Source organism: Bos grunniens, chromosome 29 (genome assembly GCF_055505025.1).
Source record: "Bos grunniens cultivar Pamir isolate PY7600 chromosome 29, Bosgru_T2T1.0, whole genome shotgun sequence".
In the NCBI taxonomy this organism is placed as follows: domain Eukaryota; kingdom Metazoa; phylum Chordata; class Mammalia; order Artiodactyla; family Bovidae; genus Bos; species Bos grunniens.
Window position 1 is genome coordinate 39,545,395 of NC_141193.1, and position 15,302 is coordinate 39,560,696.

At 41.3% G+C, this 15,302-nt stretch overlaps 1 protein-coding gene across 40 annotated transcripts in view; it reads right to left on the reverse strand.

The window, feature by feature from the left end:
- Positions 1 to 15,302, reverse strand: part of DLG2 (discs large MAGUK scaffold protein 2) — a 2,335,250-nt gene that overhangs the window by 68,501 nt on the left and 2,251,447 nt on the right. For all 40 annotated transcript variants that reach the window (XM_086384619.1, XM_086384611.1, XM_086384617.1 and 37 more), the window contains 2 exons: positions 12,303 to 12,479; positions 2,683 to 2,758 (listed from right to left, as the gene is read on the reverse strand). In XM_086384619.1, the coding sequence (XP_086240745.1) occupies positions 2,683 to 2,758; positions 12,303 to 12,479 (253 nt within the window). The remainder of the gene's footprint in view (positions 1 to 2,682; positions 2,759 to 12,302; positions 12,480 to 15,302) is intronic.

Below are 15,302 nucleotides of genomic sequence, written 5' to 3' on the forward strand. Positions count from 1 at the left end.
TCCTAGGGTTTATATTCTATTCGTTGGCTCGTACCTAATCATATTCAACAGTATGATTAAAAAAACACAACACACAAGTTTTGTCCTTATTAAAAAGGCATCTGGGCTCTCACTGATGTTATAAGCTCTTAAGGGGAAGGGCCTGTGCTACCTTTGTATCTTTCACAAGTTCTAATCCTGTGTCTGGCACATGGTAGGTATTCAATGAAAATTCTTTGATATATACCCAACTATATATATGAACCAAACAGGAAATCTATCCTAAAATTCTCACCAAGAATCACTGAAAAACCTTACCCCTTTGTATGGAGACAGTATTTGTTTGAAAGATTTCCATGCATGATGACATATTCCCTCACTATTTTTTAGAATGACATCATGTTTAAATAAATTCCCTTTCACCAGAATGTATTAGGGGAATGAAAATCATTATGTCAATGACTAGGCTGCCCAGTGAAACTTCTGCTTAAAAATACAAAGGGCAGTGTTGTGGTTTAGGGCTCAAAAGTCCTGAGAAATGATAGCTTTTCTTTTTGCTTTCATGGTGACAAATGTTGACCTAAATTTGTGGTTCTGCGTGATGCTCACAAGTCAAAAATGTTAGGACAGCAAAGTAAAGGAAAGGATATGAAGAGAAAGAGAATGGGAAAGCAGAAGGTGGGGAAAGGTATTTTACAATACAGCAATATGATTCTTGTATTATCACTTAAAAATAGATTAACAAAAACTTTACAACCCACAACTTACATCATACAACAGGAAAGATTAAATGCTTTCCCCTTAAGGTCAGGAACAGAACAGTTAGCTACTTTCATACAAACTATACAGGAAGTTCTAGCCAAGGCAATCAGTTATGATAAAGAAATAAAAGTCACCTAGATTTAAAAAAAAGAAGTAAAACTCTCTTTTTACATATAATATGACCTTGTAGATAGAAAATCCTGAGGAATCCACCAAAAAGCTATTACAATTAATAAATGGATTCAGCAAGGTAGCAAGGTATAAGGTTGATATACACAATAATTACATTTCTATATACTTGCATGAACTTGCAATGAACTATCAAAAAATAAAACTAAGAAAACAATTCATGTGCAAAAGAATGAAATTACAATCCTACTTCATATCATACACAATAACTGATGCAAAATGGATCAACCTAAATGTAACAGCTAAAAGTATAAGACTCAGAAGAAAATATGGACGTCTTCATGGCCTTGGTTTTTTAGATATAATACCAAAGAAAGTAGCAAAAGAAAAAATAGGTAAATTGAACTCTATCAAAATCAAAAAATTTTGTACACCAAAAGACATTCTGAAGGGAGACAACTCATAGAATGGGAGAAAATATTTGGAAAATGTATATTTAATAAGAGATTAATATTTGGAATATTCAAAGAGCTTCTACAGCTCAGCAACAACAAAGGAATGTCATTTTAAAAATGAGCAAAGGACCTGAAAAGACACTTCTCCAAAGAAGATATATAACTGGTCAATAAGCACATGAAAAGATGTTTAATACCAATGGTAATTAGGGAAATAAAAAACCACAACCACAATGAGATACCACTTCACACCAAACAGGAGGACTATAAGCAGAAAGACATAGAATAACAAGTGCTGGCAAGGATGGAGAGAAACTGGAACCCTCAAACACTGACGGTGAGAATGCGGAATGTTACAGTCGCCTTGGAAACAGTCTGGCAGTTCCCCAGAATGTTAAACACAGAGTTATCATATGACCCAGGAATTCCACTCCTAAGTACATGCCCAATGGAAGTAAGAGTATATTTCTATATAAAAATCCATACACAAATGTTGACAGCAGCCATTATTCATAATTGCCCACAAATTTCCACCAACTGCTTCATGGATACATTTAGATGAGTATATCCATACAATGGAATATTGTTGGGCAATGAAAAGAAAAGAAGTGCTTCTATAGGCTACAGCATAGAGGCACTTTGAGAACCTTATGTAAAGTGAAAGAAGCAGTCACAGAAGACCACACAGTACGTAACGCCACTTGTATGACCTATACAGAACAGGCGAACCTGTGGAGACAGAGTAGATCAGTGGTCCCCTAGGGCTAGGTCAGAGGGCTGGGGAGAGGGGAGTGACTGCTGCCGGGTCTCTTTGTGGGGTGAGGAAATATTCTAAAGTTGACTATGGTGATGGTTGCATAACCCTAAATTTCATTTGTTAATTTTCTTCTTTTCTATGTCTGTCACAACAATCCATGTATTCACTTAGATGATCCATCTGTATATTTCCATGACCACTGTCCTGATTTATAATGTGTAAAGGATTAGATATATCTTATGATGAGCAGGCATCTTTTATAGAATCTAGCCTTTGAAAATGTTTTTTTTTTTTTAAAGAAAAAAGTTAGAGAAATAAAAATACCCAAACTATCTTTTTTCTTCTTCACTACAGTCATTATATCACCTTTATAATACATCATTTCTGCTGATCACTAGCAGCTTTACCCCCGATATTTAGTATATTTATTATAGATCTATTTCATCAGAAATCACGTCATGGCTTTTAGCAAAACATTTTTAACAGTGATCCACTGTCTTGTAGCTCCATAATCTGTCTGTTACTGAAAGCTTACATGCTAATTTTAGTTAAATCCATGGCAACCTAGAGAACTTAATGTTTCAATTATTTTGTACCTACCCCTTTTGAATCAATCACTCCAGGTTTTGCATTAAACTTCACTGTCTTCAATCGGGCACGTTCCTTTCTTTCCACCCTAAGGAAAATGGAAAATAAAGAGTCTATCACATGGCAAGGCATTTATGATTTTAAATTCCTTATCCAATGAAGAATACCTCTTCTTATCCTTCAGATAAAATAAAATGTTTTAAAATATTTCTATTTCTTTGTTAGTATAAGAAGTCTTTGTATAACATCTCTAAGCTGCTAACACATCCGTTGCAATTTTTGTGTTACATGTACTGAATCGTCACATATTTGGAAGGAATAAAAACCTAATATTTGCTATTTAAATGCCTGAATCAATCAGAATCTACTGCAAGAAATCACAGTCCAGAGACACGAACCCCTAAAGTGGAGGCGAAGTAAACTCTCCTCTCCTAATGTCCTTTTCTGTTTGCGTCCTTTTCCTTTCCTTCTCTTTAAGAAAGCTGGGGTGTTTACTTTTACCTCAAACCAAATATGTTATCATCTTGAACTTTTCCTTTGCCCAGTGTCCTTCTGCTACCATCTCTGCAGTTTTTGTTATTTTACCTTCATTCGTTCATCAAGCACTTATTGAAAGCCTATTCTGTATCAAGTAAGGTGTTGGGGGAAAAAAAAATTAAAAAGCATGACTTCAGTGAAGGCATAGTAATGTCTTCTTGGAGGGGACAGAGGCATAAAAAGACAGATACTACTGCACAATAAGACTGCTGATAGCAAGGTGAGTGGGCACATCTATCTATCTCATTGGAGGGCGATAAGGAGTGGAAAGCAATGGGGAAGGCTTCTTGGAGAAGGAGTACATTTCTGTGAGACTTAAATGGTGAGAGAGAGCTTGTCAGTGGGAAAAGTTCAAGGAGAATCTCCCAGACAGAAGGGAGGAACAACATATACCATGACCTGAAGTTATAATCAAGCTAAAGATTGCAGGAAGATTCTGATACAGAGTACCTACAGCACAGGGACATGAGGCTGGGGAGCTGGCGGGGCCTCCTTTATAATATAGAGGGGATCCCTATATTAAGGACATGGGCTTTCCCTTGGGGAGTCCTCGCAACTTATTAGAGCCTATAAAGCCAAGAAACGATAGACTAGTATTTTAAATAAGTGACTCTGAGGGAGGAGGATGATGGGTTGGAGGAGGGAAGGAACAGTGGGAAGCAGGAAGCCTATTAAGAAGCTATTGCCATAATCCAGGCAAGAAATGATGAGGAGTGATAATGAAGTGGAGGAGAGGGAAGAGTTTGAGAAACATTAATAAAATAAAGTTGGCAGGTCTTGTGTCTATTTGGAAGATGGAGTTGAAACGAGAAGCTAAATATTTCTCCGATTTTTTTTTTTGAGCCTCTCTAATTAGACATGATTGTTCTGTCCTCCAAGCCCCACAACACTTGTCTGTTTGTCTTCGTTGCTGTTATCTCTTGTTTCCTTCTGTGCTGTTTATTTTTGAGTTGCACATAAAAGGCTCTGTTCCTTGAGGGCAAGTCCACATATGACTCAGAGTATTACAGCAAGGCCTCAGTAAATTTTAACAGCTGAACTAAATTAATATTAATTGCATTGTTTAGCAATTTTAGCATCACTCTATTTAAATGTGGCTAGGTCCAATTTCTATTACTCTTTTTTTTAAAATTTTATTTTATTTTTAAACTTTACAAAATTGTATTAGTTTTGCCATGTGGCTAGGTCTAATTTCAAAAATGGGGAAAGAAAAAAAGAGAGGAAAAACCCCTGAATCTACAGAAACGTTAAGGGTTTATGAAATCTAAGCTATTCATAGATCAATAATTAACAACATACTTCTCTTTGAGAGTTATTTTGTGTTTCCAGCTGAAACACATTGAAGATCAGGGTTTCTATAGTTACAGAATGGAGTTTCAGAATATATTTATTTTGGTATGAGAGTAGAATATTTGAGTGGAAACAGATGAGCAAAATTCTTCAAATCTAACCTCAGATATTAAAGCAGTATGTTCCACCGAGAGTTTCGACCTGGGCCCAACATACAACAGTTGAGAGGAGAGCAAGGAAGACTTCACATAGGTAAGTAGCAAAGTGCAAAGATGCTCACTGTGAAAATGTCTGCTCTGAGCTTCTTCAGCTTTTCTCAGTTTTAATCCAAGTGCAAATGCTAATTGGTATTCATCTCTTTGGGCCCTTCTGAAATTGCTGTTACAGCCCCGACCTTTTCCTAGCCTACTTATGGGAAACACCAGTCCATCAGGGGATGCCAGAATGACACACAGAGAGTACCTGGTTACTTGATTAGTCTACGAAAATAAATTCTGCATAAAGTGAGAGAGCTCACATGGGCCCCAAACATAAATGAGGCTGAACTCAATATTCTCTTCTAAGAATTGCTTAGACAGAGCATTCTAACATTTCCCCCTTGGTTTCTAAGTTCATGCCTTCCACGTTCCTTCAGAAATGTTTCTACTAGGCCACCTTAGTGGGTCATCACTTACAACGAGTTGCTGAGACTAAGTCAGATGAACAGGCAGACAGACAGAGACACACACACAAACACACCTAACGTGTGATATGGTTTATTACTGATCTTCAAACAAGCAACAAAAAAAAGTTAAAAAAAAGAAAAAATTAAAGCCTTATTGTAGGAGTGGCAGATTTTGGTTCACTCAAGAAGGAAATCGGAAAGCTCTGATTTCTACTTGGGTTGGAAATTTCATGAATAATAAAGATGATGATATAAGTGGTAACTGAAATTTTAACATATTATTATTAATGAAAAAGGCCTTCATATTTACATCGTTCATTTGGCCCTAACAATAACCAAGTGTGGTATTCTCAGTCCCATTTTATGGCTGGAAAAGCTAAGACTCAAAGCTTCGTAAATTAGAAAATGGTAGAAACGGTGTCTGACCACATGCATTCTGCTTGGGAAACAGTACTTAAGGACCTTCTACACTGCCCTTACCCAGTGAGAGACTGTAGAGGGTCACCCACAATTCATGAGCAATATAGTTCCTTAGGAGTCAGGGCCTGCTGCTGCTGCTGCTGCTAAGTCGCTTCAGTCATGTCCGACTCTGTGCGACCCCATGGACTGCAGCCTACCAGTCTTCTCCGTCCATGGGATTCTCCAGGCAAGAACACTGGAGTGGGTTGCCATTTCCTTTGCATGAAAGTGGAAAGTGAAAGTGAAGTCGCTCAGTCGTGTCTGACTCTTAGAGACCCCATGGACTGAAGCCTACCAGGCTCTTCCATCCATGGGATTTTCCAGGCAACAGTACTGGAGTGGGGTGCCATTGCCTTCTTTGGAGGCAGGGCCTACTTTCTCACAAATGATAACCATCCTCCTTCTCTGCATCCCAAATCCCGATTGTCCTGAATTAAATAAACCATAACCAAATTCAAGCACTGAGTCACTGACATAATACCTGTTTTGACAGGCTGGCCTCAAAACTCAGAATAAATTTGCTTTTAGCACTGAAATTCAGGTTAGCTAGATGTCTGTTTGCAATCTGACAGCACGAACACTGGATTGATTTCTCTCCTCAGCAGTCTTTTCACATTTATTGCATCCTCAATCCTAGTTGTGTTTTTCCATCCCAGAGGCCCACACTAATGGCTTCTTGGGGGTCTCTGCAAATCTTTTCTTCTGGGTAGCAAGGGGTGTGGCTTATCTTTTTTCCTCACTTGCCTCAGCCCTGTCCTCTCTCCTAGTGCTTCTTGGGATGCATGTGGACAGTTTATTGCCAAGATCAGTTAGGGCTGAGAGATAGGTCCCTACATAATACTGTGCTTTTCTGAGCATCAAAAGCTCAAAATTTGGAGAAAGGAAAATGTATATCATTTGAATAAGCACAAAAGTATTAGATGCACGCTAACCACCTTACCTATCTTATCTATAATCGGCACAATAATCCAGGGTTTAAGATGAAGCTGGGCAGATAGCAGGTGCTTAATCTTTGTTGGTAAATGAATGAAAGAATCATAGAAGAGGCTTACTGGTTCTTGACCTGGATGTGACACCTAAGGCTCAGAGAGTTGAAGTGACTTGCCCAAACAACCAGTGTTTCTGAAAAAAACTTGCTGACCATTTCCTGACTTTTTTCCTTGGTAGGAATCTATGTACTGTTCTACTAAGTGAGACTCCTTGGGCAGAAATACATGATGTTAAGAACCATAGATCTTTACCTAAGGAATTGGTGGGTCACCTGTGTGGAAAGACTGACTCGTGATGAGAAGGACTGACATACTTCTCTCACACTCAAGAGGCAAGCAATTAATTAGATTGTTTAAGCAGAAATAATCCCCTCCGCCCTGGTTTGGTCACTGACCAAAATACTGAGAACTTAAACTGGATGGCAAAATTTGAGCAATCAGTTCTGACATCCAGCATCTCCAGAGAGCACCACATGGCCATGCTTTAATGAGCCCAACTGTCTTCCTCTGTCCTCTTACCCATCTCCCATCTGGCGTTTTCAGGTTCCCGCCAAACACACAATGAGGGCAGGCCTGCAGCGCCGGATGGTCAGAGCAGCATCTGGGGCTGGGCATCACTGTGCCTGTGCCCCCCAGGCCCCGCTGCAGCGAGGACTGAAACACCACACAGGTTACTGGCCACAGGCTTGCAGGGAAGCTAAGTGAATGAACACTTCCTCAGTGCTAGCTGCAAGCTGCCATCTGAGAGCCCAGTTACTGTGGGGCAACGAATAGAGACGTGGGTTAAGAAACCGGGGAACACATCCCAGTTTGGCTCTTCAGAAACTATGTAAACTCAGGAAAGAAAGATTCTGTGCTAAGAGCCCAGGTTTAGAAATCACACAAATATGCACTGGAATTCTCCATCTGCCACCTACTAGCTCTGTGACTTAGGGTAGGTCACTTAACCTCTTAGGATCTCAGGTTTCATGAGACTGGTGAAATTAGGATATTAAGACAGGTTTGAAAAATTATGGTGAATATTAAATAATACTAAAAATGGTTAGTACAGTATTTGAAAGGTATAAGAGCTTCTTGTCAAGGGCTTCTAGTATACCTTTTGGGTAGTGAAAAGCCATCTGGTCTTGCTACAGAGAGACCTAGGCCAGTGGCTGACTGTGCATCCTTGGGGAAGTTACTTGACTTCTCTGTCTTCAGTTTCCTTATGAAGCTTTTGTGAAGATTAAAGAAAATCTTATATTTGAAAGCACCAGCATAATATATGGTTTATCATCATATGGAATTCACTCCTCTGTCTGCTGCCCTTCCACTTCCCTTGGTACCTGCTATGGACTGAATGTTTGTGTCCACACAAAATTCCTATGTTGAAGCCTCAACCCCCAGGGTGGTGGTCTATGGTGGTGAGGCACTGGGAGGTAATAAGGTCATGAGGGTGGAGACCTCATGAATCAGATTAGTGGCCAAAAAGAAGAGACAGGAGAGAAAAGAGCGCTCTCTCTCTCTCAGCCACATGAGAAAATAGCAAGAGGACTGTCTGCAAACTAGGAGGAAGGTCCTGTCTCTGGGAAGCTGAATGGCTAGTGCCTGGATTTTGAACTCCAGAACTGCAAAATATACATGTCTGTTGTCCAAGTCACCCCATGAACGGTGTTCTGTCACAGCAGCCGGAACTAAGACAGCACCTTTATTTACACTATAGCCCCCCGTCCTCACCCGTGTAACTGTGCCAGAGTTACATGCTGGTCCCACAAACACCGGCTCCAGGCGGTGACCTGATGACAGCACTTGGCACACAGATGGTGCTCATGCGGTGCTTGCTGAACTGAGTTTTGTCAATTCTTATTTCTATAATGTTGGGTGGCAGGAATTGCATATGAGTTAAGAGCATTATAGCCTGGAATCAAATCCCAGTTATGCCGTTTATTAGCTGGGCAATTCCAGGCAAGTAAATTAACCTCTCTCTGCTTCAGTCTCCTGGTTTGTAAAATGAGGATAATTATATTACCTTCCCCATAGGGTTGTAATGAGGTTTAAATAAGTTAATTAATTGTAAAGGGCTTACAACAGTGTCTAGCATGTTCAAGGAACATTTATTTAAATAAAATTTATTTACCAACTTCAAAAAGGAGAGAGGGAAAAGGCAATGATTTTCATACTCTTCATCTTATGGTTTCATTGAAAGGATTAAATGGAATCATCAATAGAGTACATTTTTATGAAGGTTAAAGTCATACACTGATGTTATCCATTATGAAATTTTTCCAAACTGGCTCTAGGAGCTGAACTATAATTCCTCTCTGGCCTCTAACTGAAAACGGTCCAGAGAAGAATTAAGGATTGAAAAAAATAACCCTAATCTAATAATAAATCATATGCATACCAGCAACCATTTATTCTGAGCTATAGTTGTAAGATGCTGAATGCAGTATAAAATGAGAGTGCCTCCTTTAGAAGATAAGCATTAAAGAGCAGCCCTAGGGAAGGCTCATGACAGATCTTAAATTGCATTAAGGTAAGTGCACAAGAATGCTTTGTGGGATATGATTATAAGTGATTTTTATTTCTTCTTGAAACTTTTCTAAATTTTCCCATTTTCTACAATGAAATGTGTTACTTTTATAAGCACATAAAACAATCATAGTAACATTTTTGGAAAGAGTTACCATCCTAAGGAGAAAATTTAATAGAAATTCATGTACAGCCATAAACACATACACACACACAGATGAGATGGACAGTACTGCACCCTTTATGAGCAAGAATGCAAATGTCAACATTAGAGTCATGAGACACACTTCTTCTCCAGGCCAGCATGGTGGTTAGGATGGTTTTCTCCTAAAATATTTGCTGCTGCTGCTGCTAAGCCACTTCAGTCGTGCCTGACTCTGTGCGACCCCATAGACAGCAGCCCACCAGGCTCTTCTGTCCACGGGATTCTCTAGGCAAGAATACTGGAGTGGGCTGCCATTTCCTTCTCCTAAAATATGTGAGAGAGAGCCAATTCAAGAATGACCTCCAGCAGGCAGAAAATTACCCAGAAGGGCTGATACTGAGAATGTTCCTTGGGGGACAGTGATGTGCAATTGAACAAATGAAGGATTATTGACAAGACTGGTTAGAATCACAGAATCTCAGGGTTGGAAAGTGACAGAAAATTATGTAGCTCAGCTGTTCCACTCAAAGCTTGCTTCCCTTTGATAATACTTAGTGCCCTGGAATCGTCTGTTATCAGAATCACCTAGAGGGACATACACACAAATACAGACCTCCAGATGGGCTGAGTCAGAGTCACTCTGTGTGTCAGTGTGTGTGAGGGAGAAAGTGGGCGTATCTTACGTTTTCATAACGTTCCCTCGGTGTCAAAGCCGTTATCCTCATTCACTGTCTTCCCAGGTGACCCATACCATCTCTAGGCAGCTCCAACTACTAAAAGGATTTCCTTAAAATTACTTGAAATCTCTTTTCAGACAGCTTTCCTTCTCCACCCCATTTCTACCCATATTCAACAAGATGGCGCCTCCTTCTACAGAACAGCCCTGCAGACAGTTCTGATTAATCACATCAAAGCAAACCAAAATGCTTGCTGCCTTATTTTTCAAAAATAAATGGAAGTGGAGAAACAGAATATATACTACTCCTGGGAGTTACTGCTTCAACTTCATAAAACACAAAAAACTACAAACTCAGAATGTCCTCTCAAAGCAATGTCAGGCAATTATGCAGTAGCCCACAGGTTTGGATGGTAAAGAATCTGCCTGCAATGCAAGAGACTTGGGTTCAATCCCCAGGTTGAGAACATCCCCTGGAGTAGGAAATGGCAAACCATTCCAGTATTCTTGCCTGGAGAATTCCATGAACAGAGAAGCCTACGGTCCACGGTGTTGCAAAGAGTCGGATGTGACTGAGGGACTAACATTTTCACTTGTACTTCCAGGAGTTTAGAGAACTCTCTGCTGGTGGGAGATCCACAGGCCCAGGCTTAGAGGGTGGGGACGGAGACAGTCACGTTGCCCCGCTCTCCTCACATTCATCCTGGGCTGTGTGGCCACCGGCAGGAAAAGATGGGGGACCAGTCTTCTCTGAGGTTCAAATGGCCCACAGTTATTCTTGGGAGAATTTCCATCTTCCCACTGTGGTTGGCACTACCTCAGTCACTGGGTCACTTTGTGTGCAGCAGCATTTGAATACTCAGCTTCAGGAGGACTTTCTACAAAGGTATTTGGGATGTTAGGATTCAAGGAGAAGAGCCCTTCGTGGCTTGACTTTATTCAAAAAGTGACTGTTTTGAATAAACATTATTCCTGACTTTGATTCATACCATCTCGTCTCTAGGGAGCAGATCATTTGTTTCTCAGACAGTATCTTGGTGCCAAGAGGATACTCATGGGAAGAAGAGTTCCTTTCTAGAGGTGATGGACAGAAGCTGCTGGGGACAGATGAAGGACGCAGTTGTTCTGAAGTTTATTCCTGCCTTTCAAGAGCAGAGTTGAGGAAATGCTTAGAAGAGAAAGAACATAATATTCCTTTTCTTTTCTTTTGAACTTTTAGTTGTATATTGGGGTATAGCCAATTAACAGGGCTTCCCTGGTGGCTTCTGCAATGCAGGAGGCATGGGTTCGATCCCTGGGTCAGAAGATCCCCTGGATAGGGAAATGGCAACCCACCCCAGTATTCTTGCCTGGAGAATACCATGGACAGAGGAGCCTGTCCCCACAGTCCATGGGGTTGCAAAGAGTCCGACGAGACTGAGCCCTAACACTTCACTTTATAGCTGATTAACAACTGTGATCGTTTCAGGTGAACAGTGAAGGGACTCAGCCATACATATACTAGAACATAACAGTCTTGACTTAGGAAATATATACAGAACTAAATATCTGAGTGGAAGCTGGTTGGGGTGGGGACCAGGAGTAACTGAAGCTGTAAATAAACCTCTTTATGTAAACCCACTCTTTGGAACTCACCAGATGTTTAACAGCTCACAGCTCAAGTATCTAATTTTGTTTTTTATTCCTCCAATGAAACTAGCCTTTAACTTTTTTTAATTGAAGTATAGTTGATTTACAATGTTGTTAATTTCTGCTGCACAGTGAAGTGGTTCAGTTATACACACGTATACATTCTTTTTAAATATTCTTTTCCACAATGGTTAATCATAGGATAGTGAATATAGTTCTCTGTACTAGACAGGACCTTGTTGTTTATCGTCAAGTATCTGATTCTGGATTGGAGTTTTTTCAGTCTTTTCCCATCAATGTTTAGACAAAATACAAAGCCAGAACCTCAGCTTTGAAAATGTCCTGTTTTACTTGTCTTTCACCTGGACTTTCTATAAAATAACCCAGTAAATGATGAACCTCTGAAGTAACCCCTCCGAGTCTGTAAGTCAGCATACAAGCTGATAAGCATACCCCTGAACATATGAAAGCCGGCAAGTTTTAGGAAGGCAGAATAAGCAGATCCTCTTTCTTGCTTTATGCTGTATCACGGTTACCAGTTTGGGTAAAAACCTAACATGAGAAGAGTGAGAATATTTAATCTGTGTCCCCTGTCCCTGCTGACAATTTCTGTACAGACTGACTAACCCACTCAAACACATCCTGGGAACAGTCTGCCACATCTTCATCTCCCCTCCCCTCCACACCCCTGGGGAGGTGAACAGCAAATCCTCGGGATCGGAAGGGCCTCCTTACCTCCGCTTGCTGGGGATGACCCCCATCTCCTCACTGTCGCCCTCCAGCGTGACCCTCCTGGCTTGCCACCACTCGTCATCAGAGGCGTTGATAACGTGGAGAATATCTCCGTATTTAAAACTAAGTCCTTGACTTGGCAGCCCACTGTCCTTGCTTTTGTCATAGTCAAACATGGCTCTGGAAGAAATGACATAAGAGAACACTATTAGGAATCTGTGGCAGCTCAGATCTCGGAGTCATCATTTTGATTATTCACTCTTGTCCTGAGAACCCACGGGCTGCTGGGTACCCACTCCCAGGACTAACCCCTGGAATCCCAGTCAGTGTTCCCACTGCTTTGGTCACAAATCAAGGGTACTTCTTACTTCTCTTGGAGGTTGCAAGGGCAGCCTATTAGGGCCCTTAACCTGGGGTTCTGCTCACTGGTAGATGCCAGACTCCAGGGAGTGGAGAGAGAGGAGGGGGAATGGGGAGTTAGTGTCTAATGGGAACAGAGTTTTCATTTCAGAAAGGTGAAAAATTCAGGAGATGGATGGTGGTAAGAATTGCATAACAATCTGAATGCACTTAGTGCCCCTGAACTGTACAGTTAAATATGGCTAAAATAGTACGTTTTATATTATTTGACTTTGCCACAATAAAAAAACATATAAAAAAACCCTGGGATACTGCTTCTTGGAGATCATCACATGCAACAAGGTGATAATGGAAGATGATAAAGGTAGGTTAGTACCTTACTGAGATTTTTTTTCTCTCTCACTACAATCAAATTTTATAAATAACTATAAAGAAGGAAATAATGAAGAGAATGATGGGCATCTTTCTGAATGCAGCATTTTGTGTGATGAACAAATCTTCTCAGATAGATCAGACTGCTTCCACAGAATACCAAGCCTACCTTGTCATTGCATTTATCACTCTGAATTGTAATTCTTGCTGTATGTATCATGTTTTCCCCACTAAAGAGTCTTTACTGAGACTTCGCTAAGCCTAACGCTGTAATATGCATGACTGGTGGGGTAAAGGAGTTGGAAGCAGAATTAAATGATGACCAAGACCTTAGCTCTTGCCCCCGGGCAGCTGACAGTTTGTCTCAAGTCCTACCCTGTCCACCTCTTCCTGTGTCTCCCACAAACGGTCACCACACACACACCACCTGTCATTTCCCTGGAGACGCAGACTTTGCCATGTCCTTATTTATTTCCCCTTTGATTCTATTCTAACAATTTCCTTAGAATGCAGCCACTATGCAAGCAAAACCAGCTAGACTTGGTGGACAGATTTGTCTAAAATCACTGAGGGACTGAGTGTGATTCTTTTTCTTTCTTTTCCCCCATCTCATTAAAGAAATGTCACCTCTGCTGTCGTGGCAACCCAAATGAGTTGAAGGCATCAGCCCTCAAATACTGCAGGAAAAGCTGAATTACTTGCAACACAGCCCCTTCTTCCATTAACTCTGTCCCCAAGTGGTGGAATATGGTGAGGGGGGTGTCTCAGCTCCTAGAATGACTCATTTCCACCTTAACCATCCACATCTTCCTTACCAAAGACTTCACAAAACCCTCACCAGGAAAAGGGGGCTGAGAGGAGGCAGAGACCCACTCCTGACTCTGTCACTTCTCTGGCTGGCTGATGAGACACAAGTTAACATTCCAGAACCACAGCTTTCTAAATGCGAAATGAGTCCAATAACTATATTCACATGGAGCTGCTGTGAGCTTTAATGAAGTAACATATTGGATGCATCCGGCAGAATGTAGTCTAATAGTGGCTAAGAAAACAAACTCAGGGGCTACACTGTTAGGGCTGTGTTCTGGTCCTGGTACTTCTCTCTTACTAGTCATATAGCTGGTAGCCCAGGCATACTCCTGAGCCCCTCTGAGGACTCAGTTCCCCCGTATATAACATACTGATGACAACAACGGAGATAACAGCGCCTCTATCACGGGATTGTCCTATGGATGAAATGCTGCCTAAGGTAATGCATGTGAAGCATACACAAAAGTGCCCACACATAGTGACAGTCATTAAGTGTGAACCGTTGTTGCTGTTGTTATACACTTCCTTTCCCCTTTTGAGTGTATACTTATAAACATCCTTTCTATGGATTCTACTCTGTGCAAAAACAGACTGGCATACCAATCCCAAGACTGCATCCCTAAAAAGGCCTGCTTACAAGGACGGCCCTTGGCTGACATTTGGGAACTCAGCTTTTGGGAGGCTTCTTTCCATTTCCTATTAAGAATGGCTTACTGTGCCTAAACTGCCTATAATAAACAGGATCATTTAAGGTGAACACTTGCTTTTCCTCTGGGAGCCTGGAATTGTGGTAGGTGCCAGGCAGAGAGGGCGCCTGTGTGAGCAGCCCCAAATACAATCCCTGGACACTGAGTCTGTTAGGAGCTTCCCTGGTAGACAACGTTCTACACCTGGTGTCACAATCAATCGCTGGAGGAATTAAGCATGTCCTTCCTGACTTCACTGGGAGAGGACTCCTGGAAGCTGGCACCTCATTTCCTCTGGATTTTGTCTCATGCTCTTTCCCTTTTGCTGAGTTGACTTTGTATCCACTTTCTGCAATAAATCATAGCCATGAAGATGAGAGTCTGACAAGCCCTCCTAGTTGGGAGTCTTCAGGACCCCCGATACTCACTCCATAGATTGGAAACCATATTCACATACACTTTCTCATTTGTGCCTCAATCCATTCCCAGAAAGAATGTACAACGGATACAGTACTTAGCATCCCCTTTTTACAGGTGAGGGGCATACCAGGCGAGGCCCCCTCCAACTAACACAGGATACGTGGCTTAGAGGCAGCAACTGGGGCTGGAGTGCTGTTCTCTTGGTCCTAAGTCCTAGTTCAGTGGTCTCCACCTTGCCCCTGACCCCACCCCAGTCTGGGAGGTGGTGAAGGTGGTGGCAAGGGGGCAAGGATGAGAATCATGATGACAAGTATTATTCATGCCCACCTTAGGGGGCCTGGCCCCTTGTGTTCAT